This window comes from Somniosus microcephalus, unplaced genomic scaffold (assembly GCF_052327205.1).
Source record: "Somniosus microcephalus isolate GS21.2 unplaced genomic scaffold, FLI_Smic_1.0 unresolved_chr3, whole genome shotgun sequence".
Taxonomy (NCBI): domain Eukaryota; kingdom Metazoa; phylum Chordata; class Chondrichthyes; order Squaliformes; family Somniosidae; genus Somniosus; species Somniosus microcephalus.
The window spans coordinates 21,981,400-22,006,357 of NW_028225181.1; the positions used below are offsets into that span (position 1 = coordinate 21,981,400).

General features: G+C 48.9%; 1 protein-coding gene across 2 annotated transcripts in view; it reads right to left on the reverse strand.

Annotated features, from left to right (window-relative positions):
• The window catches only part of LOC147091302 (arf-GAP with coiled-coil, ANK repeat and PH domain-containing protein 2-like), a 100,376-nt gene that overhangs the window by 14,223 nt on the left and 61,195 nt on the right, over positions 1 to 24,958 (reverse strand). For both annotated transcript variants that reach the window (XM_085976724.1, XM_085976725.1), the window contains exons 11-14: positions 23,672 to 23,766; positions 20,667 to 20,746; positions 14,107 to 14,300; positions 1,932 to 2,041 (exon numbers count right to left, since the gene is read on the reverse strand). In XM_085976724.1, the coding sequence (XP_085832850.1) occupies positions 1,932 to 2,041; positions 14,107 to 14,300; positions 20,667 to 20,746; positions 23,672 to 23,766 (479 nt within the window). The remainder of the gene's footprint in view (positions 1 to 1,931; positions 2,042 to 14,106; positions 14,301 to 20,666; positions 20,747 to 23,671; positions 23,767 to 24,958) is intronic.

The following is a 24,958-nucleotide window of genomic DNA, read 5'->3' on the forward strand; positions in this document are numbered from 1 at the left end:
TCCCTAACCCAGGGGTCACTGGACAGGGATCAGGAGCAGGAACCCGGGCTGATTCACCCCCTCCCTAACCCAGGGGTCACTGGACAGGGGTCAGGAGCAGGAACCCGGGCTGATTCACCCCCTCCCTAACCCAGGGGTCACTGGACAGGGATCAGGAGCAGGAACCCGGGCTGATTCACCCCCTCCCTAACCCAGGGGTCACTGGACAGGGGATCAGGAGCAGGATCCCGGGCTGATTCACCCCTCCCTAACCCAGGGGTCACTGGACAGGGATCAGGAGCAGGAACCCGGGCTGATTCACCCTCTCCCTAACCCAGGGGTCACTGGATAGGGATCAGGAGCAGGAACCCAGGCTGATTCACCCCCTCCCTAACCCAGGGGTCACTGGACAGGGATCAGGAGCAGGAACCCGGGCTGATTCACCCTCTCCCTAACCCAGGGGTCACTGGATAGGGATCAGGAGCAGGAACCCGGGCTGATTCACACCCTCCCTAACCCAGGGGTCACTGGACAGGGATCAGGAGCAGGAACCCGGGCTGATTCACCCCTCCCTAACCCAGGGGTCACTGGACAGGGATCAGGAGCAGGAACCCAGGCTGATTCACCCCCTCCCTAACCCAGGGGTCACTGGACAGGACGTTTAACACCAAGGAGGCGGGGTACAAGATGCGGGAGGGTGACACAAACCACCCTCCCTAGTTTTAGTTTTCCTTCTTGCAGGCGCTGGCTCTCGCTGGGGTTCCGGCTGCTCTGTCAGAAGCCTCCCTCTCGTTCTACAGCTCAGGCAGTGAGTGTTGGCAGGACATTTGTGGGGTCTCACGGAAAACACGTGCTCACCTGACATGCACTTTCTAGCAGGAGGCCTGGCTGATTTATCTTCTGGGCCTTTCCTGCTCTGTGTGTGTGTGTGGGGCTCAGTCTCCACACCGGGTTCGAGATCAGGCTAACTCAGCACAGGCCGGGGGTGGTGCCTGGGCCTTTCCTGCTCTGTGTGTGTAGGGCTCAGTCCCACACCGGGTGCGAGATCAGGCTAACTCAGCACAGGCCGGGGGTGGTGCCTGGGCCTTTCCTGCTCTGTGTGTGGGGCTCAGTACCACACCGGGTGTGAGATCAGGCTAACTCAGTACAGGCCGGGGACGGAGCCTGGGCCTTTCCTGCTCTGTGTGTGGGGCTCAGTACCCACACCGGGTGTGAGATCAGGCTAACTCAGCACAGGCCGGGGATGGAGCCTGGGCCTTTCCTGCTCTGTGTGTGTGTGTGGGGGGGCTCCGTCCACACACCGGGTGTGAGATCAGGCTAACTCAGCACAGGCCGGGGATGGAGCCTGGGCCTTTCCTGCTCTGTGTGTGTGTGTGTGGGGGGGCTCCGTCCACACACTGGGTGTGAGATCAGGCTAACTCAGCACAGGCCAGGGATGGAGCCTGGGCCTTTCCTGCTCTGTGTGTGTGGGGGGGCTCCGTCCACACACCGAGTGTGAGATCAGGCTAACTCAGCACAGGCCGGGACAGAGCCTGGGCCTTTCCTGCTCTGTGTGTGTGTGTGTGTGTGTGTGTGTGTGTGTGTGTGGCTCAGTCCCCAGACCGGGTGTGAGATCAGGCTAGCTCAGCACAGGCCGGAGATGGAGCCTGGGCCTTTCCTGCTCTGTGTGTGTGTGTGTGTGTGGCTCAGTCCCCAGACCGGGTGTGAGATCAGGCTAACTCAGCACAGGCCGGAGATGGAGCCTGGGCCTTTCCTGCTCTGTGTGTGTGTGTGTGTGTGTGTGTGTGTGGCTCAGTCCCCAGACCGGGTGTGAGATCAGGCTAACTCAGCACAGGCCGGGGACGGAGCCTGGGCCTTTCCTGCTCTGTATATGTGTGTGTGTGTGTGTGTGTGTGTGTGTGTGTGTGTGTGTGTGTGTGTGTGTGTGTGTGGGGCCACGGTCTCGCTCTTACCCCGTCTGTCCTGCGTGCGTAGCCACGTGAATCGCGCCCTGCCCTCTGGCGTCCCTGTAATTAACATTCGCTCCGTTCTGTAGCAGGAACTCACAGGCCGTGAGGGAGCCCTGCAGAGGAGCACAGACGGAAAATATCAATCAACAACTTGTATTGATACAGCGCCTTTAACGTAGTAAAAACATCCCAAGGCGCTTCACAGGAGCGTAAATCAGACAAAAATAAGACACCGCGCCACATAAGGAGATGTTAGGACAGGTGACCAAAAGCTCGGTCAAAGAGGTAGGTTTTAAAGAGCGTCTTAAAGGAGGAGAGACAGGCGGAGAAGTTCAGGGAGGGAATTCCAGAGCTTAGGGGCCTAGGCAGCTGAAGTCTCGACCGTCAATGGTGAAGCAATTAAAATCGGGGATGTGCGAGAGGCCAGAATTGGAGGAACGCAGAGATCTTGGAGGGTTGTAGGGCTGGAGGAGGTTACAGAGATAGGATGGGATGGGGTGGGCGAGGAAGCAATGGAGGGATTTGAACACGAGGATGAGAATTTTAAAATCGAGGCGTTGCCGCACCGGGAGTCAATGTAGGTCAGCGAGCACAGGGAGTGATGGGTGACCAGGACTTAGGGTACGGGGCAGATGGAAGACAGGAGGCCCACAGGAGAGCATTGGTATAGTCGAGTCTGGAGGTAACAAAGGCATGAATGATATCGTAGAATTACATACAGCCTTTCCACCATCTACAAGGCACAAGTCAGGAGTGTGATGGAATACTCTCCACTTGCCTGGATGAGTGAAGCTCCAACAACACTCAAGAAGCTCGACACCATCCAGGACAAAGCAGCCCGCTTGATTGGCACCTCATCCACCACCTTAAACATCCACTCCCTCCACCACCGGCGTACCGTGGCTGCAGTGTGTACCATCTACAAGATGCACTGCAGCAACTCGCCAAGGCTTCTTCGGCAGCACCTCCCAAACCCGCGACCTCTTCCACCTAGAAGGACAAGGGCAGCGGGCGCATGGGAACACCGCCACCTCCAAGATCCCCTCCAAGTCACACACCATCCTGACTTGGAAGTATATCGCCCGATCCTTCATCGTCGCTGGGTCAAAATCCTGGAACTCCCTCCCTACCAGCACTGTGGGAGTACAGGAAACTTTCTGGTATCCGGCACGGACAGGACCGACGTGCTGCCGGTTCATCAACAATTCCGGATAACCGAACGCTATAGTAAAAGATACGGAGCTCAGAGCTCCGTATAAAGCAACAAACCCTGCAACAGCTTCAAAACAATCGGCACAAGTTGCAAGCATCTCTGTAGCTTAGCAACAGCTTCAGCTACACCCTTGCACAGCAACAAATGGAGTAAGAAAAGTAACTTAAAGTAAAAAAAAGTTACCTGAACCGACTCCTGAATTTTGCCGGTGGATAGAGCGTTCCGGTTATTTAGGGGCCGGTTAATCGAAAGTTTCCTGTACCTTCACCACACGGACTGCAGCGGTTCAAGAAGGCGGCTCACCACCACCTTCTCCAGGGCAACTAGGGACGGGCAATAAATGCTGGCCTTGCCAGCGACGCCCACATCCCCATGAACAAATTAAAAAAATATATACATTTACAGCACAGAAACAGGCCGTTCGGCCCAACTGGCCAGTGCCGGTGTTTATGCTCCACACCAGCCTCCTCCCGCCCAATGTCATCTCACCCAATCAGCAGATCCTATTCATTCCTTTCTCATGTGTTTATCTAACATCCCTTAACTGCATCTATCTGATTCGCCTCAACCACTCCCTGTGGTAGTGAGTTCCACATTCTCACCACTCTCTGGGTAAAGAAGTTTCTCCTGAATTCCCTGTTGGATTTATTAGTGGCACCCAGTTTTGGACTCCCCACAATTGGAACCCCTTCATCATTTTAAAGACCTCTATCAGGTCACCGCTCAGCCTTCTATTTTCTCAAGAAAAGAGCCCCAGCCTGTTCAATATTTCCTGATAGGTATAACATCTCAGTTCATAGAAACATAGAAGATAGGAGCAGGAGTAGGCCATTCGGCCCCTCGAGCCTGCTCCGCCATTCAATGCGATCATGGCTGATCATCCAAATTCAGTACCCTGTCCCTGCCTTCTCCCCATATCCCTTTAGCCTTAAGAAATATATCCAACTCCTTCTTGAATATATTTAATGAACTGGCCTCTACGGCCCTCTGTGGCAGAGAATTCCACAGGTTCACCACTCTCTGGGTGAAAAAATTCCTCCTCATTTCAGTCCTAAATGGCTTACCCCTTATCCTTAGACTGTGACCCCTGGTTCTGGACTCCCCGGCCATCAGAAACATCCTTCCTGCATCTAGTCTGTCCAGACCTGACAGAATTTTATAGGTTTCGATGAGATCCCCTCTCAATCTTCTAAACTCCAGTGAGTATAAGCCCAATCGACACAATCTCTCCTCATACGTCATTCCTGCCATCCCAGGTATCAGCCTGGTGAATCTTCGCTGCACTCCTTCCATGGCAAGAACGTCCTTCCTCAGGTAAGGCGACCAAAACTGCACACAATACTCAAGGTGCGGTCTCACCAAGGCCCTGTACAACTGTAGCAAGACATCCTTGTTCCTGTACTCGAACCCTCTCGCTACGAAGGCCAACATACCATTTGCCTTCTTAACCGCCTGCTGCACCTGCATGCTTACCTTCAGCGACTGGTATCATCTTTGTGAATCTATTTTGCACCTTCTCCAGTGCCTCTCTATCCTTTTTGTAACATGGAGACCAGAACTATGCACAGTAAATAAGTGTCGTCTAACCAAGATATACGGAGACCAGAACTGTGCACAGTGTCAAATTCAGAGAATACAGGATGGTCTAAGATGGGTTTACAGTGTATGTATGTGAAGATTCACCAGGCTGATACCTGGGATGGCAGGAATGACGTATGAGGAGAGATTGGGTCGATTGGGCTTATACTCGCTGGAGTTTAGAAGAATGAGTGGGGATCTCATTGAAACTTATAAAATTCTAACAGGACTAGACAGACTAGATGCAGGAAGGATGTTCCCGATGGTCGGGGAGTCCAGAACCAGGGGTCACAGTCTAAGGAAAAGGGGGTAGGCCATTTAGGACAGAGATGAGGAGGGATTTCTTCACCCAGAGAGTGGTGAACCTGTGGAATTCTCTACCACAGAAGGCAGTTGAGGCCAATTCATTAAATATATTCAAGAAGGAGTTGGATATATTTCTTACGGCTAAAGGGATCAAGGGATATGGGGAGAAAGCAGGGACAGGGTACTGAATTTGGATGATCTCATTGAATGGCGGAGCAGGCTCGAGGGGCCGAATGGCCTACTCCTGCTCCTATCTTCTATGTTTCTATGAATGCACAAAGCACAGTAAACAAGGTAAGTGAGCTGCAGGCACAAGTAGCCACACGGGAATATGATGTTGTGGCAATAACTGAGATCTGGCTCAAAAAAGGGCAGGTTTGGGTATTAAATATTCCTGGTTATAAGGTGTTCAGGAAAGATAGGGAAGGAAAGATAGGAGGTGGTGTGGCAGTATTGGTTAAAGAGAATATTACAGTGCTGGAGAGGTCAAGGACAGAATCGATATGATTAGAGTTAAGAAATAATAGAGGTGCCATTACACTACTAGGTGTATTCTATAGACCACCCAATAGTGGGAAAGATATGGAGAGCAAATTTGCAGAGATATTACAGAGAGGTGCAAGAACTACAGAGTAGTGACAATGGGGGACTTCAACTGTCCTAATATAGACTGGGATCGTAATAGTATTAAGGGCAGAGAGAGGAAGAATTTCCGAAGTGTGTTCAGGAGAATTTTCTTGATCAGTACGTTTCCGGCCCAACGAGGAAGGAGGCATTGCTGGATGTGGTTCTGGGGAATGAGGTAGGTCAAGTGGAGCAAGTGTCAGTAGGCGAACATTTAGGGAACAGTGATCATAGTATCATAAGGTTTAGATTAGCTATGGAAAAGGACAGGGAGCAATCGAGGGTAAGAATGTTCAACTGGGGGAAGGCCAATTTCAGTGGGATGAGAATGAATCTGGCCCGGGTAAATTGGAATCAAAGATTGGCAGGCAAAAGTGTAATGGAACAATGGGCCGCCTTTAAAGAGGAAAAGGTTCAGGTATAGTTGAGGTACATTCCCACGAGGGGGAAAGGCAGGGCAACTAAAGTCATGGCTCCCTGGATGACCATTCCCCTCTCAAACAAGTATACCGCTTTGGATACTGTTGAGGGGGATGACTCACCAGGGGAAGGCAGCAGCAGCCAACTTCCTGGCACTGGGGGTGCTCCTGCTGCCCAGGAAGGGGGGAAAAAGAGTGGGAGAGCAATAGTGGTAGGGGATTCTATAGTAAGGGGAACAGACAGGCGTTTCTGTGGCCGTAGACGTGAATCCAGGATGGTTTGTTGCCTCCCTGGTGCCAGGGTCAAGGATATCACTGAGCGGCTGCAGGGCATTTTGGAGGGGGAGGGTGAACAGCCAGAGGTCGTGGTCCACATTGGTACCAACGACATAGGTAAAAAGAGGGATGAGGTCCTGCAGCAAGAATTTAGGGAGCTAGGTGAAGGATTAAAGAGCAGGACCTCAAAGGTTGTAATCTCTGGATTACTCCCGGTGCCACGTGCTAGTGAGTATAGAAATAGGAAGATAGAACAGATGAATGCGTGGCTAAAGGGATGGTGCAGGGGGGAGGGCTTTAGTTTCCTGGATCACTGGGTCTGCTTCTGGGAAAGGTGGGACTTGTACAAGTCGGACGGTTTACACCTGAACCAGAGGGGAACTAATATCCTTGCGGGGAGGTTTGCTAGCATTGCTGGGGGGGGTTTAAACTAACTTGGCAGGGGGATGGGGTACAGAGTGGAGCTATAGTAGGGGGTGATTTACAGCCAAATACAGAGGAAAAAACAAGTCAGCTGGGAAGGCAGAGCAAATATGTGAAGGCAAAAGGGAATATGGCAGGGCTGGAAGGCATTTATTTTAATGCAAGGAGTCTTGCAAATAAGGTGGATGAACTGAAGTTGTTGTGGAACACATGGGAGTACGATATTGTTGCCATCACGGAGACATGGTTGAGGGAGGGTCAGGACTGGCAGCTCAATATTCCGGGGTATAGAATCTTCAGGCGAGACAGAGGGGGGTGTAAAAGGGGAGGGGGTGTTGCAATATTAATTAAGGAGTCAATTACTGCTGTAAGGAGGGATGATATATTAGCGGGTTCCTCAAATGAGGCCATATGGGTAGAACTTAAAAACAAAAAGGGGGCAAGCACTTTGCTGGGAGTGTACTATAGGCCCCCAAACAGTCAGGGGGAGATAGAGGAACAGATATGTAGGCAAATCTCAGAGAAGTGTGAAAATAATAGGGTAATAATAGTGGGGGATTTCAACTTCCCCAATATAAATTGGGATAGTCAGAGTGTGAAAGGCTTAGAGGGTGCAGAATTCTTAAAGTGCATCCAGGAGAGCTTTTTGAGCCAACATGTAGAAAGTCCTACAAGAGAGGGGGCGGTACTGGACCTAATTCTGGGGAATGTAGCCGGGCAAGTGGTGGAAGTATCAGTAGGAGAGCATTTTGGCGACAGTGACCATAATTCGGTGAAATTTAAGGTGGTCATGGAAAAAGACAAAGACGGCCCGGAAATAAGGGTTCTAAATTGGGGGAAGGCCGATTTTAATATGATAAGGCAGGATCTGGCCAAAGTGGACTGGGAGCAGCTACTTATAGGAAAATCCACATCAAAACAGTGGGAGACTTTCAGAAGGGAAATAGAGAGAGTACAGCGCCAACATGTTCCTGTAAAGGTCAAGGGTGGGACCAACAAGCAAAGGGAACCTTGGATGACAAGGGAGATACAAAAATGCATTAGAAATAAAAGGGGGGCTTTTGGCAGTTACAAAAGACTAAAGACGGAAGAAGCCCTAGAGGAGTATAAAAAGTGCAGGGGCATACTTAAAAAAGAAATTAGGAGGGTGAGGAGGGGCCATAAAATAACACTGGCGAGCAAAATAAAGGAAAATCCTAAGATGTTTCATGAGTATATTAAGGGCAAGAGGATAACCAGGGAAAGGGTAGGGCCCATTAGGGACCAAAGTGGCAATCTGTGTGTAGAGCCAGATGATGTAGGCGGGGTTTTAAATGAATTTTTTGCATCTGTGTTCACTGTGGAGAAAGACGATGCAGACATAGAAATCGGGCAAGGGGACTGTGACATACTTGAACATATTAGCATCGAGAGGGAGGAGGTGCTAGCGGTTTTAGCAGGCCAAAAAGTGGATAAATCCCCAGGCCCGGACGAGATGTATCCCAGGCTGCTGTGGGAGGCAAAGGAGGAGATTGCAGGGGCTCTGACACAAATTTTCAGAACCTCTCTGGCCACAGGGGATGTACCAGAGGACTGGAGAACAGCTAATGTAGTACCATTATACAAGAAGGGTAGCAGGGATAAACCAGGGAATTACAGGCCAGTGAGCCTAACATCTGTGGTAGGGAAATTATTGGAAAAAATTCTGAGGGACAAAATTAGTCTCCACTTGGAGAGGCAAGGATTAATCGGGGATAGTCAGCATGGCTTTGTCAAGGGTAAATCATGTCTGACAAATCTGATTGAATTTTTCGAGGGGGTGACTAGGGAGGTGGATGAGGGAAATGCTGTGGATGTGGTTTACATGGACTTCAGTAAAGCTTTTGACAAAGTCCCGCATAGGAGACTGGTCAAGAAGGTAAGAGCCCATGGGATCCAGGGTGCCTTGGCGCGTTGGATCCTAAACTGGCTGAGTGGCAGGAGGCAGAGGGTGATGGTCGAAGGTTGCTTTTGTGACTGGAAGCCTGTGTCCAGTGGGGTACCTCAGGGATCGGTGCTGGGTCCCTTGTTGTTTGTGATCTACATAAATGATTTGGATGAGAATGTAAAAGGTATGATCAGTAAGTTTGCAGATGACACGAAAATTGGTGGGGTGGTAAATTGCAAGGAGGAAAGCCTCAGGCTACAGGACGATATAGGCAGGTTGGTCAGTTGGGCGCAAAAGTGGCAAATGGAATTTAACCCTGAAAAGTGCGAGGTGATGCATTTTGGACGGACAAATAAGGCAAGGGAATACACAATGAGTGGTAGGACCCTAGGAAGTACAGAGGGTCAGAGGGACCTTGGTGTACATGTACATAGATCTCTGAAGGCAGCGGAACAGGTAGATAAGGTGGTTAAAAAGGCATATGGGATACTTGCCTTCATTAGCCGAGGCATAGAATATAAGAGCAGGGAGGTTATGATGGAGCTGTACAAAACGCTGGTGAGGCCACAGCTGGAGTGCTGTGTGCAGTTCTGGTCGCCTCACTATAGGAAGGATGTGATTGCTTTGGAGAGGGTGCAGAGAAGATTCACCAGGAGGTTACCTGGGATGGAGCGCCTCAGCTATGAAGAAAGACTAAACAGGCTGGGGTTGTTTTCCTTGGAGCAAAGAAGGCTGAGGGGGGACCTGATTGAGGTGTACAAAATGATGAGGGGCATAGATAGGGTAGACAAAGAGGAACTTTTCCCCTTAGTAGGGGGGTCAATAACAAGGGGGCATAGATTCAGGGTAAGGGGCAGGAGATTTAGAGGGGATTTGAGGAGGAACTTTTTCACCCAGAGGGTGGTTGGAATGTGGAACTCAATGCCTAAAAGGGTGGTAGAGGCAGGAACCCTCACAACATTCAAGAAGCATTTGGATGAGCACTTGAAATGCCATTGCATACAGGGCTATGGACCAAATGCTGGAAAATGGGATTAGACTGGACAGGGATGGATGGGCGGCGCAGACACGATGGGCCGAAGGGCCTCTTTCTGTGCTGTAAAACTCTATGACTCTAATATGATGAAGCAGAAAAACAGCATGTATGACAGATATCAGGTTGCAAAGAATCAGGCTATACAGGAAACTTTGTGCTATCCGGAGGTTGTATGTCCGGCAACTTCGAGCTAACGGCAGAAATCAGCAGCCGTTTTTGTTAGGTTTTTTTTCTTCCCCTAGCATTTTTTTTTTAACAGCCAGGCTCTGGAAAGCATCTCTGTAGCTTAGCAACAGCTTCAGAGACGCTTCCAAGGTACGGGCCGAGTGTTGACAAGCTGTTGCTGAGCAACAGTCTTTGTTGTCAGATACGGAGATGAAAAGCTCCGTATCTGATAACGTTGACGCTGGTCTATCCGGAAGTTTTGAGGGAACAGCAGCAGTTCGGTCCCGTCGGTGCCGGATAGCACAAAGTTTCCTGTATATAGAAAGGTCAGAGGAGAAGTGAAAAAGAAAATAAGAGGGGCAAAGAGAGGGTATGAGAATAGAATGGCAGCTAACATACAGGGAACTCTTTTTTATCCGGCGTCGACGGGACCGGCGTGGTGCCGGTTGATCAAAAAGTCCGGATTACAGAGAGTTTTACTTACCAAGATACGAGAGCCCCGTACACGGCCACAGGTGCAGGAGCCCCGGTTACATGGCCACAGATCCAGGAGTCCCTGTTGCATGGCCACAGGTGCAGGAATCCCGGTTACACGGCCACTAATATATAGTAAAACTTACCAGAACCTACTCCTGAATTTTGCCGGTTAAGCGAGATTTCCGGATAGGTGCCGGTTAAAAGAGTTTCCTGTATAAGGAAATCCAAAAGTCTTCTATAGGCATATAAATAGTGAACAGGTAGTAAGAGGAGGGGTGGGGCCATAGAAACATAGAAGATAGGAGCAGGAGTAGGCCATTCGGCCCCTCGAGCCTGCTCCGCCATTCAATGCGATCATGGCTGATCATCCAAATTCAGTACCCGGTCCCTGCTTTCTTCCCATATCCCTTGATCCCTTTAGCCTTAAGAAATATATCCAACTCTTTCTTGAATATATTTAATGAACTGGCCTCCACCGCCCTCTGTGGCAGAGAATTCCACAGGTTCACCACTCTCTGGGTGAAGAAATTCCTCCTCATTTCAGTCCTAAATGTCCTACCCCTTATCCTCAGACTATGACCCCTGGTTCTGGACACCCCGACCATCGGGAACATCCTTCCAGCATCTAGTCTGTCCAGGCCTGACAGAATTTTATAGGTTTCGATGAGATCCCCTCTCAATCTTCTAAACTCCAGTGAGTACAAGCCCAATCGACGCAATCTCTCCTCATACGTCATTCCTGCCATCCCAGGTATCAGCCTGGTGAATCTTCGCTGTACTCCTTCCATGGCAAGAACGTCCTTCCTCAGATTCGGAACCAAAATGAAGACCTATGCATGGAGGCAGAGGGCATGGCTGAGGTACTGAACGAGTACTTTGCATCTGTCTTCACCAAGGAAGAGGATGCTGCCAAAGTCATAGTGAAAGAGGAAGTAGAGGAGATACTGGATGGGATAAGAATTGATAAAGAGGAGGTACTAGAAAGACTGGCTGTACTTAAAGTAGATAAGTCACCAGGACCGGATGGGATGCATCCTAGGATGCTGAGGGAAGTGAAGGAAGAAATCGCGGAGGTACTGGCCATAATCTTCCAATTCTCCTTAGATACAGGGGGTGGTGCCAGAGGACTGGAAAATTGCAAATGTTACGCCCTTGTTCGAAAAAGGGGTGCAAGGAAAAACCCAGCAACTACAGGCCAGTCAGTTTGACCTCGGTAGTGGGGAAGCTTTTAGAAACAGTAATCAGGGACAAAAGTAACAGTCACTTGGACAAGTGTGGATTAATTAAGGAAAGCCAGCACGGATTTGTTAAAGGCAAATCGTGTTTAACTAACTTGATTCAGTTCTTTGATGAGGTAACAGAGAGGGTTGATGAGGGTGATGCAGTTAACATGGTGTACATGGATTTCCAAAAGGCGTTTGATAAAATCGGCTTGACTGCAATGGAATAAAAGGGACAGTGACAGCATGGATACGGAATTGGCTAAGTGACAGGAAACAGAGAGTAGTGGTGAACGGTTGTTTTCCGGACTGGAGGAAGGTATACAGTGGTGTTCCCTGGGGTCGGTCCCAGGAGCACGGTTTTTCTTGATATATATTAATGACTTGGACGTGGGTGTACAGGGCACAATTTCAAAATTTGCAGATGACACAAAACTTGGAGGTATAGTGAACAGTGAGGAGGAGAGTGACAGACTTCAGGAAGACATAGACAGGCTGGTGAAATGGGCGGACAGGTGGCAGATGAAATTTAACGCAGAAAAGTGTGAAGTGATACAGTTTGGTAGGAAGAACGAGGAGAGGACAAATAAACTAAATGGTACAATCCTAAAGGGGGTGCACAAACAGAGGGACCTGGGGGTATGTGTGCACAAATCGTTGAAGGTGGCAGGGCAGGTTGAGAAAGCAGCTGAAGAGGTTTACGGGATCTTGGGCTTCATAAATAGCGATATAGAGTACAAAAGTGATGAACCTGTATAAAACACTGGTTCAGCCTCAACTGGAGTATTGTGTCCAATTCTGGGCACCGCACTTTAGGAAGGATGTGAAGGCCTTAGAGAAGGTGCAGAAAAGATTTACGAGAATGATTCCAGGGATGAGGGACTTCAGTTACGTGGATAGACTGGAGAAGCTGGGGTTGTTCTCCTCAGAGCAGAGAAGAGATTTGATAGAGGAGTTCGAAATCAGGAGGGGTCTGGACAGAGTAGATAGAGAGAAACTGTTCCCATTGGCGGAAGGGTCGAGAACCAGAGGACACAGATTTAAGGTGATTGCAAAAGAACCAAAGGCGACGTAAGAAAAAACCTTTTTACTCAGCGAGTGGTTAGGATCTGGAACGCACTGCCTGAGAGGGTGGTGGAGGCAGATTCAATCACGGCTTTCAAAAGTGAGTCAGATAAGTACCTGAAGGAAAACAATTTGCAGGGTTACGGGGAAAGGGCGGGGGAGTGGGACTAGCTGAAGTGATCTTGCAGAGAGCCGACACGGGCTCGACAGGCCGAATGTAACCATTCTTTGATTCATGCTCCAAGCGTGGTCTAACCAAGGTATATGGAGACCAGAACTGTGCACAGTGCTCCAAGTGTGGTCTAACCAAGGTATATGGAGACCTGAACTGTGCACAGTGCTCCAAGTGTGGTCTAACCAAGGTATATGGAGACCAGAACTGTGCACAGTGCTCCAAGTGTGATCTAACCAAGGTATATGGAGACCAGAACTGTGCACAGGGCTCCAAGTGTGGTCTAACCAAGGTATATGGAGACCAGAACTGTGCACAGTGCTCCAAGTGTGGTCTAACCAAGGTATACAGAGACCAGAACTGTGCGCAGTGCTCCAAGTGTGGTCTAACCAAAATATATGGAGACCAGAACTGTGCACAGTGCTCCAAGTGTGATCTAACCAAGGTATATGGAGTCCAGAACTGTGCACAGTGCTCCAAGTGTGGTCTAACCAAGGTATACAGAGACCAGAACTGTGCACAATGCCCCAAGTGTGGTCTAACCAAAATATATGGAGACCAGAACTGTGCACAGTGCTCCAAGTGTGGTCTAACCAAAATATATGGAGACCAGAACTGTGCACAGTGCTCCAAGTGTGATCTAACCAAAGTATATGGAGACCTGAACTGTGCACAGTGCTCCAAGTGTGGTCTATCCAAGGTATATGGAGTCCAGAACTGTGCACAGTGCTCCAAGTGTGGTCTATCCAAGGTATATGGAGACCTGAACTGTGCACAGTGCTCCAAATGTGGTCTAACCAAGGTATATGGAGACCTGAACTGTGCACAGTGCTCCAAGTGTGGTCTATCCAAGGTATATGGAGACCAGAACTGTGCACAATGCTCCAAGTGTGATCTAACCAAGGTATATGGAGACCAGAACTGTGCACAGTGCCCCAAGTGTGGTCTAACCAAGGTATATGGAGACCAGAACTGTGCACAGTGCTCCAAGTGTGGTCAAACCAAAGTATATGGAGACCAGAACTGTGCACAGTACTCCAAGTGTGGTCTAACCAAGGTATATGGAGACCAGAACTGTGCACAGTGCTCCAAGTGTGGTCTAACCAAGGTATACAGAGACCAGAACTGTGCACAGTGCTCCAAGTGTGGTCTAACCAAGGTTCGATACAAGTTTAACATAATATTTCCTTATTTCCTTCCTTCCATCCCTTCTCTCTCTCTCTCACAATACTTGGAAGGAACTGAATATTAAAACCGCTGCCGGCGGCAGTTCGACCATGGAGTGCGTCGTCACTTACCCCTTGGGCAGCGGCGATCAGCGGGGTGCGGCTCCCGTCTTCGCCGTTGGGCCGGTTGACAGAGGCTCCGCGCGCGAGGGCCTCGCACATCCCGGGCAGGTCGCCCACTGCGGTGGCACGATAGAGACGCGAGTCCTGGGGGTCGGGCTGGGAGACACCCAGTTGGTCTGCTGAGTTGCTGGGCGCCTCAGTCCCTGGTACAGGCAGCAGAGGGAAAATAGTCACCCCGTCCATTCACTGACTGATGTCTCTCCATCATTCTCCCTCAGCGAGATATCTGTACACTGACTGGTGTCTCAGTCCCTCTCTCTCAGGAAGATATCTGTACACTGACTGGTGTCTCTCAGTCCCCTCTCTCTCAGGGAGATATCTGTACACTGACTGGTGTCTCTCAGTCCCTCTCTCTCAGGGAGATATCTGTACACTGACTGGTGTCTCTCAGTCCCCTCTCTCTCAGTGAGATATCTGTACACTGACTGGTGTCCTACAGTCCCTCCCGCTCAGGGAGATATCTGTACACTGACTGGTGTCTCTCACTCCCCCCTCCCTCAGGGAGATATCTGTACACTGACTGGTGTCTCTCAGTCCCTCTCTCTCAGGGAGATATCTGTACACTGACTGGTGTCTCTCAGTCCCTCCCGCTCAGGGAGATATCTGTACACTGACTGGTGTCTCTCACTCCCCCCTCCCTCAGGGAGATATCTGTACACTGACTGGTGTCTCTCAGTCCCCCTCTCTCAGGGAGATATCTGTACACTGCCTGGTGTCTCTCAGTCCCCCTCTCTCAGGGAGATATCTGTACGCTGACTGGTGTCCCTCAGTCCCTCTCTCTCAGGGAGATATCTGTACACTGACTGGTGTCTCAGTCCCTCTCCCTCAGGGAGATATCTGTACACTAACTGGTGTCTCTCAGTCCCTCCCTCTCAGGGAGATATCTGTACACTAACTGGTGTCTCTCATTCCCTCCCTCTCGGAGATATCTGTACACTAACTGGTGTCTCTCAGTCCCCTCTCCCTCAGGGAGATATCTGTACACTGACTGGTGTCTCTCAGTCCCTCCCTCTCAGGGAGATATCTGTACACTGACTGGTGTCTCTCATTCCCTCCCTCTCGGAGATATCTGTACACTGACTGGTGTCTCTCAGTCCCTCCCGCTCAGGGAGATATCTGTACACTGACTGGTGTCTCTCACTCCCCCCTCCCTCAGGGAGATATCTGTACACTGACTGGTGTCTCTCAGTCCCCCTCTCTCAGGGAGATATCTGTACACTGCCTGGTGTCTCTCAGTCCCCCTCTCTCAGGGAGATATCTGTACGCTGACTGGTGTCCCTCAGTCCCTCTCTCTCAGGGAGATATCTGTACACTGACTGGTGTCTCAGTCCCTCTCCCTCAGGGAGATATCTGTACACTAACTGGTGTCTCTCAGTCCCTCCCTCTCAGGGAGATATCTGTACACTAACTGGTGTCTCTCATTCCCTCCCTCTCGGAGATATCTGTACACTAACTGGTGTCTCTCAGTCCCCTCTCCCTCAGGGAGATATCTGTACACTGACTGGTGTCTCTCAGTCCCTCCCTCTCAGGGAGATATCTGTACACTGACTGGTGTCTCTCATTCCCTCCCTCTCGGAGATATCTGTACGCTGACTGGTGTCTCTCAGTCCCTCTCCCTCAGGGAGATATCTGTACACTGACTGGTGTCTCTCAGTCCCTCTCTCTCAGGGAGATATCTGTACACTGACTGGTGTCTCTCAGTCCCTCTCCCTCAGGGAGATATCTGTACACTAACTGGTGTCTCTCAGCCCCTCTCCCTCAGGGAGATATCTGTACACTGACTGGTGTCTCTCAGTCCCTCTCTCTCAGGGAGATATCTGTACAGTGACTGGTGCCTCTCAGTCCCTCTCCCTCAGGGAGATATCTGTACACTGACTGGTGTCTCTCAGTCCCCTCTCCCTCAGGGAGATATCTGTACACTAACTGGTGTCTCTCAGCCCCTCTCTCTCAGGGAGATATCTGTACACTAACTGGTGTCTCTCAGTCCCTCCCTCTCAGGGAGATATCTGTACAGTGACTGGTGCCTATCAGTTCCCTCTCAATTCAATTCAATTCAAATCACTTTATTGGCATGATAAGGTACATCTTATGTTGCCAAAGCATCAAAATACATTTATGGTTGAACACATAAACGCAGATCTATTCATACAGTGTATAAACAGATATATCCCTGAGTGTATAAATATACATTCGTATAATTTGTATATACTCTTTTCTTAGGTTTACTGGTTGTCCCTCTGTTTATGGCAAGCTGTAACATAGTGTGCCGCTAGTGTTACACAGTTTCTCTGTTCCCCTAGTAGGTATGGGAGTTTTTGGTCGTCATTCAAATTTCTGAATTCAGGGCATATTTTTGTGAATTTTGGGTAGAAATTCTCCCTTATGCCCTGATATTTTCCACAAGCTGTGAGGAAGTGCATCTCTGTCTCCACCACTCCCTGACTGCAGTGAGAGCATATCCTGTCCTCTCTTGGCAGCCGGGTCTGTCTGTGTCTGCATTTTTCGATGGCCAGGCTATGTTCACTAAGTCTGTACCTTGTCAAGGTTTTTCTCAGTTTGCTATCCTTTACCATGGTCAGGTAATCAGCCATGTTGTATTGTCTGTTTAGGGCCAAGTAGCAATTGAGTTTGTTTTGGGTTTTTGTTGTTTCTGCCCAATATGACAGGTATTTTTCCTTTTGCTTCGCGACGATTGTGTTGGGTCGAATTCTCTGTGCTACGATGTCACTGTCCTGGGGCTGGTTATTGTTAGTAGTGTTAGTGGTTGCTTCACTGAGTCCCAGGACTAGTTGACTGAGGGTATTCTTCTTTATGGTCCTCTCTTGGCATTTCAAGGCTTCATAATGATAGTAGTGGGGGTTGCTCATTTTTAGGTGTTTCCAAAATTTGGTGGCTCTTTTTTGGATAGTAATTATTAATGGATATTGGCCTAGTTCTGCCCTGCATGCATTGTTTACGGTTTTCCTTTGAGTCCGGAGGATACATTTACAGAATTCTGCATGTAGGATCTCAGTTGGGTGTTTGTCCCATTTTGCAAATTCTTGTTGTGTTAGCGGTCCCCACACCTCACTGCCATAGAGTGCAATTGGTTCAATTACTGATTTAAAAATTTTGAGCCAAATGCTAATTGGGATTTCTATTTGGATTGATCTTTTAATGGCGTAGAAAGCCCTTCTTGCTTTCTCTTTCAGCTCATTCACAGCCAGATGAAAATTTCCCGTAGAGCTGATTTTTAAACCCAAGTATGTGTAGTTAGTGGTTTGTTCAATTTTAGTTGTTCCTAGTGTGAAATTTATTCTGGGTCCCTGATGTCTGGATCTTTGCTGGAACACAAGGACTTTGGTTTTTTGGAGGTTTATTGTCAGGGCCCAGGTCTGACAGAATGACTCCAGCAGATCTAGGTTCTGCTGTAGACCCTCCTTAGTTGGTGACAGCAGAACCAGGTCATCTGCATAGAGGAGGAATTTAACCTTGGATTCATATAGGGTGAGGCCGGGTGCTGTAGATTGTTCAAGTAGTTTTGCCAACTCATTTATGTAAATATTAAAGAGTGTCGGTGAGATGGGCGAGCCCTGCGTCACCCCCTGCCCCTGTGGGAAGTATTTTGTTTGTTTGTCTCCAATTTTAACTGCACATTTATTGTTTGTATACATTGATTTAATTACATCATATGTTTTTCCCCGTACACCACTTTCAATAAGTTTCAAGAATAGACCATTGTGCCAGATGGAATCGAAAGCCTTCTGGAAATCTATAAAGCAGGCAAAAATTTTACTTTTGTTTTGATGAACATGTTTGTCAATTAGGGTCTGCAGGGTGAAGATATGATCTGATGTTCTATAGTTTGGTCGGAATCCAATTTGGCTTTTACTCAAGACATTGTGCTCCTCAAGGAAGTTTATAAGTCTTTTGTTTATGATACTACAGAAAACCTTCCCCAGGTTACTGTTTACACAGATGCCTCGATAGTTATTTGGGTCAACTTTGTCCCCATTTTTGTATATGGACGTTATGAGTCCTTTGTTCCAGATATCAGGGAAGTAACCGACACTCAGAACCAAGTTGAAGAGTTTCAGTATAGCCAATTTCATTTTATCGTCCGTGTGTTTAATCATCTCGCTTAGGATGCCGTCTGCACCGCAAGCTTTTCCTGGTCGCAGGTTCTTGAGTTTTTCCAATTAGCTCTTTTTCAGATATTATGGGGTCTATCGGGTTTTGGTTATCTTTTATGGCAAATTCTAGCTTTGCCAGTTTTTCGCATATTTGGTATTGCTCTGGGCTTAGTGTGTTTTTCTGGTATAATTTTTCAAAATGGTTTTCCCATGTGTCTCCGTTTTGAATGGCCAATTCGTCGTGTTGTTTTTTGTGTAATGTATTCCAGTTGTCCCAGAAACAATTGGAATCAATGGATTCCTCAATGGAGATGAGTGTATTCTTAATATACTGCTCTTTTTTGGTTCTGAGTGTGTTTTTGTATTGTGTTAGTGCCAGACAATAAGTAAGGCGTAATTCCTCGTTTTCTGGTTGTCTGTGTTTTTGGTTTGATATTTTTCTGAGTTTTTTCCTCATGTTCTGGCAATCGGAGTCCAACCATTTTTCGTAGTTTTTTGTTTTGGGTTTGTTCTTGCGAACTTTCAAGTTTGACATTGATGCCAAATTATCAAAAATATTATTTAGGTTATTCACTGCCCGGTTTACGCCTTCTTTATTGTGTGTGTATGTATTTTCCAGAAAGGTGTCCAAGAGAGCTTGAGTTGTTTGATTGCTAATTGCTTTCTGGTATTTTTCCGTGCTGTTTTTGGCCCATCTGTAAGATTTTTTAATGTTGTACAGTTTACTGGGTTGTGTTTCTGTGTTGGTTGTTTCTGTCCTTTTAAGATATGCAGTAATTTGACTGTGATCTGACAATGTTGTTTGTGGTTTGACTGTGAATGTTCTGAAAGAGGATGGGTCTAGATCTGTAATCATATAGTCTACGGTGCTGAAGCCAAGAGGTGAGCAATAGGTCGATCTTCCTAGGGAGTCTCCCATGAACCTACCATTGACAATGTACAGACCCAGGCTTTGACAGAGCTGCAGGAACTGTTTTCCGTTAGCATTTGTCTGTTTGTCGCAGTTATGCCTGTGTGGATGGGAAGGGAGATCAAAGTGGTTATTCCCAAATATGTAATAATGCCCATGATTATTGGTGAAGTCTGGTTTTTCGCCAGTTCTTGAGTTGAGGTCCCCACAGATCAACACATTTCCCTGGGCCTGGAATTGGATAAGCTCCCTCTCTATGTTGGAGAAGGTGTCCTCTTTGAAGTACGGGGATTCTGTCGGGGGGATATTAAGTGCGCAAATGAAAACATCTTTCATGCTAGAGATGATGCCCCTCTTAATTTTGAGCCATAAGTGGTTTTCGCCCTTTTTTATAAATTTAATGCAATTCCTAAGCTCTGCTTTAATCCAAATCAGTATGCCTCCAGATTCTCTGCCCTGGGTTACTCCTGGCAATTTATTGGAGGGGACCACCAGCTCTGTGTACCCATGGGGATGGCCAGTGTGTCCTTCTCCTCTACAACAGGTTTCCGGTAAAAAGATAATATCTAGATCTTTAATCTCATCTAGGAACTCTGGGGTCCCACTCTTCATGCCAAGCATAGAAGAGCGTAGACCTTGGATATTCCCGGTTGAGATATATAAGGATTTCATGCTAAAATTGATCTTTTACTGTGATGGGTTAAAATATGATAAATAGTGATATGTGTTTGTCGTGTCCAAATGGGGAAAAAAGAACATTTCAATTGTCTATAAATGCTGAGGAAAATTGGTTACAACTTTTTCTAACAACTAGTCCTTTTTTTTACTGATCCATAAGGCGGGAGTGGATGCTGCTGATCGCCTGCATTATGTCTCTTAATGGATTGTCTCTGCCTGTGGTATTGCGTACGCTCTGAGCACCTCTCCCTCGCTGGGGGTGGTCCTGTTCCCCTGTAGGACATGAGTGGTGCAGGTCCGACATTGTTGTTGTGCGTGGGGATCCTCTCTGGTCCCGGTTGGTGTGGTGGTGGTCTCTGTAGTAGTCCTGGTCTGTATCCCGTTGGTCTTTGGTGATCGGGGGGGGGGGGGTCCTTTTGGGATCTGGGTGTGGACCCGGGTGTTGACCTGGTGCCTCTCAGTCCCTCTCCCTCAGGGAGATATCTGTACACTGACTGGTGTCTCTCAGTCCCTCTCTCTCAGGGAGATATCTGTACACTGACTGGTGTCTCTCAGTCCCTCTCACTCAGGGAGATATCTGTACACTGACTGGTGCCTCTCAGTCCCTCTCTCTCAGGGAGATATCTGTACACTGACTGGTGTCTCTCACTCCCTCTCCCTCAGGGAGCTACCTGTACACTGACTGGTGTCTCTCAGTCCCTCTCACTCAGGGAGATATCTGTACACTGACTGGTGTCTCTCAGTCCCTCTCTCTCAGGGAGATATCTGTACACTGACTGGTGTCTCTCCTCTCTTTCATGAAAACTTACCTGAGCTGTCAGGAAATGGGTTTTTTTTCAGGAATCTCTTCTTCACATATTTGGCTTTGATCCACAGTTCCTTCTCCTGCCTGGAATCAGTCAAACAATCGCTGTTGGTGTTGGTTATCCACGTCTACACTGTCCCATCAAACACTCCCAGGGCAGGTGCAGCATGGGTTAGATACAGAGTAAAGCTCCCTCTACACTGTCCCATCAAACACTCCCAGGGCAGGTGCAGCATGGGTTAGATACAGAGTAAAGCTCCCTCTACACTGTCCCATCAAACACTCCCAGGGCAGGTACAGCATGGGTTAGATACAGAGTAAAGCTCCCTCTACACTGTCCCATCAAACACTCCCAGGGCAGGTACAGCACGGGTTAGATACAGAGTAAAGCTCCCTCTACACTGTCCCATCAAACACTCCCAGGGCAGGTACAGCACGGGTTAGATACAGAGTAAAGCTCCCTCTACACTGTCCCATCAAACACTCCCAGGGCAGGTACAGCATGGGTTAGATACAGAGTAAAGCTCCCTCTACACTGTCCCATCAAACACTCCCAGGGCAGGTACAGCACGGGTTAGATACAGAGTAAAGCTCCCTCTACACTGTCCCATCAAACACTCCCAGGGCAGGTACAGCACGGGTTAGATACAGAGTAAAGCTCCCTCTACACTGTCCCATCAAACACTCCCAGGGCAGGTACAGCACGGGTTAGATACAGAGTAAATCTCACTCTACACTGTCCCATCAAACACTCCCAGGGCAGGTACAGCACGGGTTAGATACAGAGTAAAGCTCCCTCTACACTGTCCCATCAAACACTCCCAGGGCAGGTACAGCACGGGTTAGATACAGAGTAAAGCTCCCTCTACATTGTCCCATCAAACACTCCCAGGGCAGGTACAGCACGGGTTAGATACAGAGTAAAGCTCCCTCTACACTGTCCCATCAAACACTCCCAGGGCAGGTACAGCACGGGTTAGATACAGAGTAAAATTCCCTCGACACTGTCCCATCGAACACTCCCAGGGCAGGTACAGCACGGGTTAGATACAGAGTAAAGCTCCCTCTACACTGTCCCATCAAACACTCCCAGGGCAGGTACAGCACGGGTTAGATACAGAGTAAATCTCACTCTACACTGTCCCATCAAACACTCCCAGGGCAGGTACAGCACGGGTTAGATACAGAGTAAATCTCACTCTACACTGCCCCATCAAACACTCCCAGGGCAGGTACAGCACGGGTTCGATACAGAGTAAAGCTCCCTCTACACTGTCCCATCAAACACTCCCAGGGCAGGTACAGCACGGGTTAGATACAGAGTAAAGCTCCCTCTACACTGTCCCATCAAACACTCCCAGGGCAGGTACAGCACGGGTTAGATACAGAGTAAATCTCACTCTACACTGTCCCATCAAACACTCCCAGGACAGGTACAGTACGGGTTAGATACAGAGTAAAGCTCCCTCTACACTGTCCCATCAAACACTCCCAGGGCAGGTACAGCACGGGTTAGATACAGAGTAAAGCTCCCTCTACACTGTCCCATCAAACACTCCCAGGGCAGGTACAGCACGGGTTAGATACAGAGTAAATCTCACTCTACACTGTCCCATCAAACACTCCCAGGGCAGGTACAGCACGGGTTAGATACAGAGTAAATCTCACTCTACACTGTCCCATCAAACACTCCCAGGACAGGTACAGCACGGGTTAGATACAGAGTAAAGCTCCCTCTACACTGTCCCATCAAACACTCCCAGGGCAGGTACAGCACGGGTTAGATACAGAGTAAAGCTCCCTCTGCACTGCCCCATCAAACATTCCCAGGGCAGGTACAGCACGGGTTAGATACAGAGTAAAGCTCCCTCTACACTGTCCCATCAAACACTCCCAGGGCAGGTACAGTACGGGTTAGATACAGAGTAAAGCTCCCTCTACACTGTCCCATCAAACACTCCCAGGGCAGGTACAGCACGGGTTAGAGACAGAGTGAAGCTCCTTCTACACAGTCCCATCAAACACTCCCAGGGCAGGTACAGCACGGGTTAGATACAGAGTAAAGCTCCCTCTACACTGTCCCATCAAACACCCCAGGGCAGGTACAGCACGGGTTAGATACAGAGTAAAGCTCCCTCTACACTGTCCCATCAAACACTCCCAGGGCAGGTACAGCACGGGTTAGATACAGAGTAAAGCTCTCTCTACACTGTCCCATCAAACACTCCCAGGGCAGGTGCAGCACGGGTTAGATACAGAGTAAAGCTCTCTCTACACTGTCCCATCAAACACTCCCAGGGCAGGTACAGCACGGGTTAGATACAGAGTAAAGCTCTCTCTACACTGTCCCATCAAACACTCCCAGGGCAGGTACAGCCCGGGTTAGATACAGAGTAAAGCTCCCTCTACACTGCCCCATCAAACACTCCCAGGGCAGGTACAGCACGGGTTAGATACAGAGTAAAGCTCCCTCTACACTGTCCCATCAAACACTCCCAGGGCAGGTATAGCACGGGTTAGATACAGAGTAAAGCTCCCTCTACACTGTCCCATCAAACACTCCCAGGGCAGGTACAGCACGGGTTAGATACAGAGTAAAGCTCCCTCTACACTGTCCCATCAAACACTCCCAGGGCAGGTACAGCACGGGTTAGATACAGAGTAAAGCTCCCTCTACACTGTCCCATCAAACACTCCCAGGACAGGTACAGCACGGGTTAGATACAGAGTAAAGCTCCCTCTACACTGTCCCCTCAAACACTCCCAGGACAGGTACAGCACGGGTTAGATACAGAGTAAAGCTTCCTCTACACTGTCCCATCAAACACTCCCAGGACAGGTACAGCACGGGTTAGATACAGAGTAAAGCTTCCTCTACACTGTCCCATCAAACACTCCCAGGGCAGGTACAGCACGGGTTAGATACAGAGTAAAGCTCCCTCTACACTGTCCCATCAAACACACCTACACTGAGTGACAAAACAATGTCTCCTTAAAGCGAATGCTTACCGTGGGCTCTCGGCTGTGGCCTTGCTCACTCCCGTCTCCTCCCACCCGGCCTCATATATGCTGTTAACGACATTGTTCCCCAGCGCACAGATCAGCTGAGGAGATAAGAGAACAAGATTGCTAAATTGTACAGAATCCCAATGGACCCAACTCTTTCCCATTCACTCCCATTGTACAGAATCCCAATGGACCCAAACCCCTTCTCATTCACTCCCACTGTACAGAATCCCAACGGATCCAACCTTTCCCACGCACTCCCATTGTACAGGATCCCAATGGACCCAAACCCCTTCTCATTCACTCCCACTGTACAGAATCCCAACGGATCCAACCTTTCCCACGCACTCCCATTGTGCAGGATCCCAATGGACCCAAACCCCTTCTCATTCACTCCCACTGTACAGAATCCCAATGGACCCAAATCCCTTCTCATTCACTCCCGCTGTACGGAATCCCAACGGATCCAACCTTTCCCATTCACTCCCATTGTACAGAATCCCAATGGACCCAAACCCCTTCCCATTCACTCCCATTGTACAGAATCCCAATGGACCCAAACCCCTTCCCATTCACTCCCATTGTACAGAATCCCAATGTACCCAAACCCCTTCCCATTCACTCCCATTGTACAGAATCCCAATGGACCCAAACCCCTTCCCATTCACTCCCACTGTATGGAATCCCAACGGATCCAACCTTTCCCATTCACTCCCATTGTACAGAATCTCAATAGACCCAAACCCCTTCCCATTCACTCCCATTGTACAGGATCCCAATGGACCCAAACCCCTTCCCATTCACTCCCATTGTACAGAATCCCAATGGACCCAAACCCCTTCCCATTCACTCCCATTGTACAGGATCCCAATGGACCAAACCCCTTCCCATTCACTCCCATTGTACAGAATCCCAATGGACCCAAACCCCTTCCCATTCACTCCCATTGTACAGGATCCCAATGGACCAAACCCCTTCCCATTCATTCCCATTGTACAGAATCCCAATAGACCCAAACCCCTTCCCATTCACTCCCATTGTACAGGATCCCAATGGACCCAAACCCCTTCCCATTCACTCCCACTGTATGGAATCCCAATGGACCCAACCTTTCCCATTCACTCCCATTGTACAGGATCCCAATGGACCCAAACCCCTTCCCATTCACTCCCACTGTATGGAATCCCAATGGACCCAACCTTTCCCATTCACTCCCATTGTACAGAATCCCAATGGACCCAAACCCCTTCCCATTCACTCCCATTGTACAGAATCCCAATGGACCCAAAC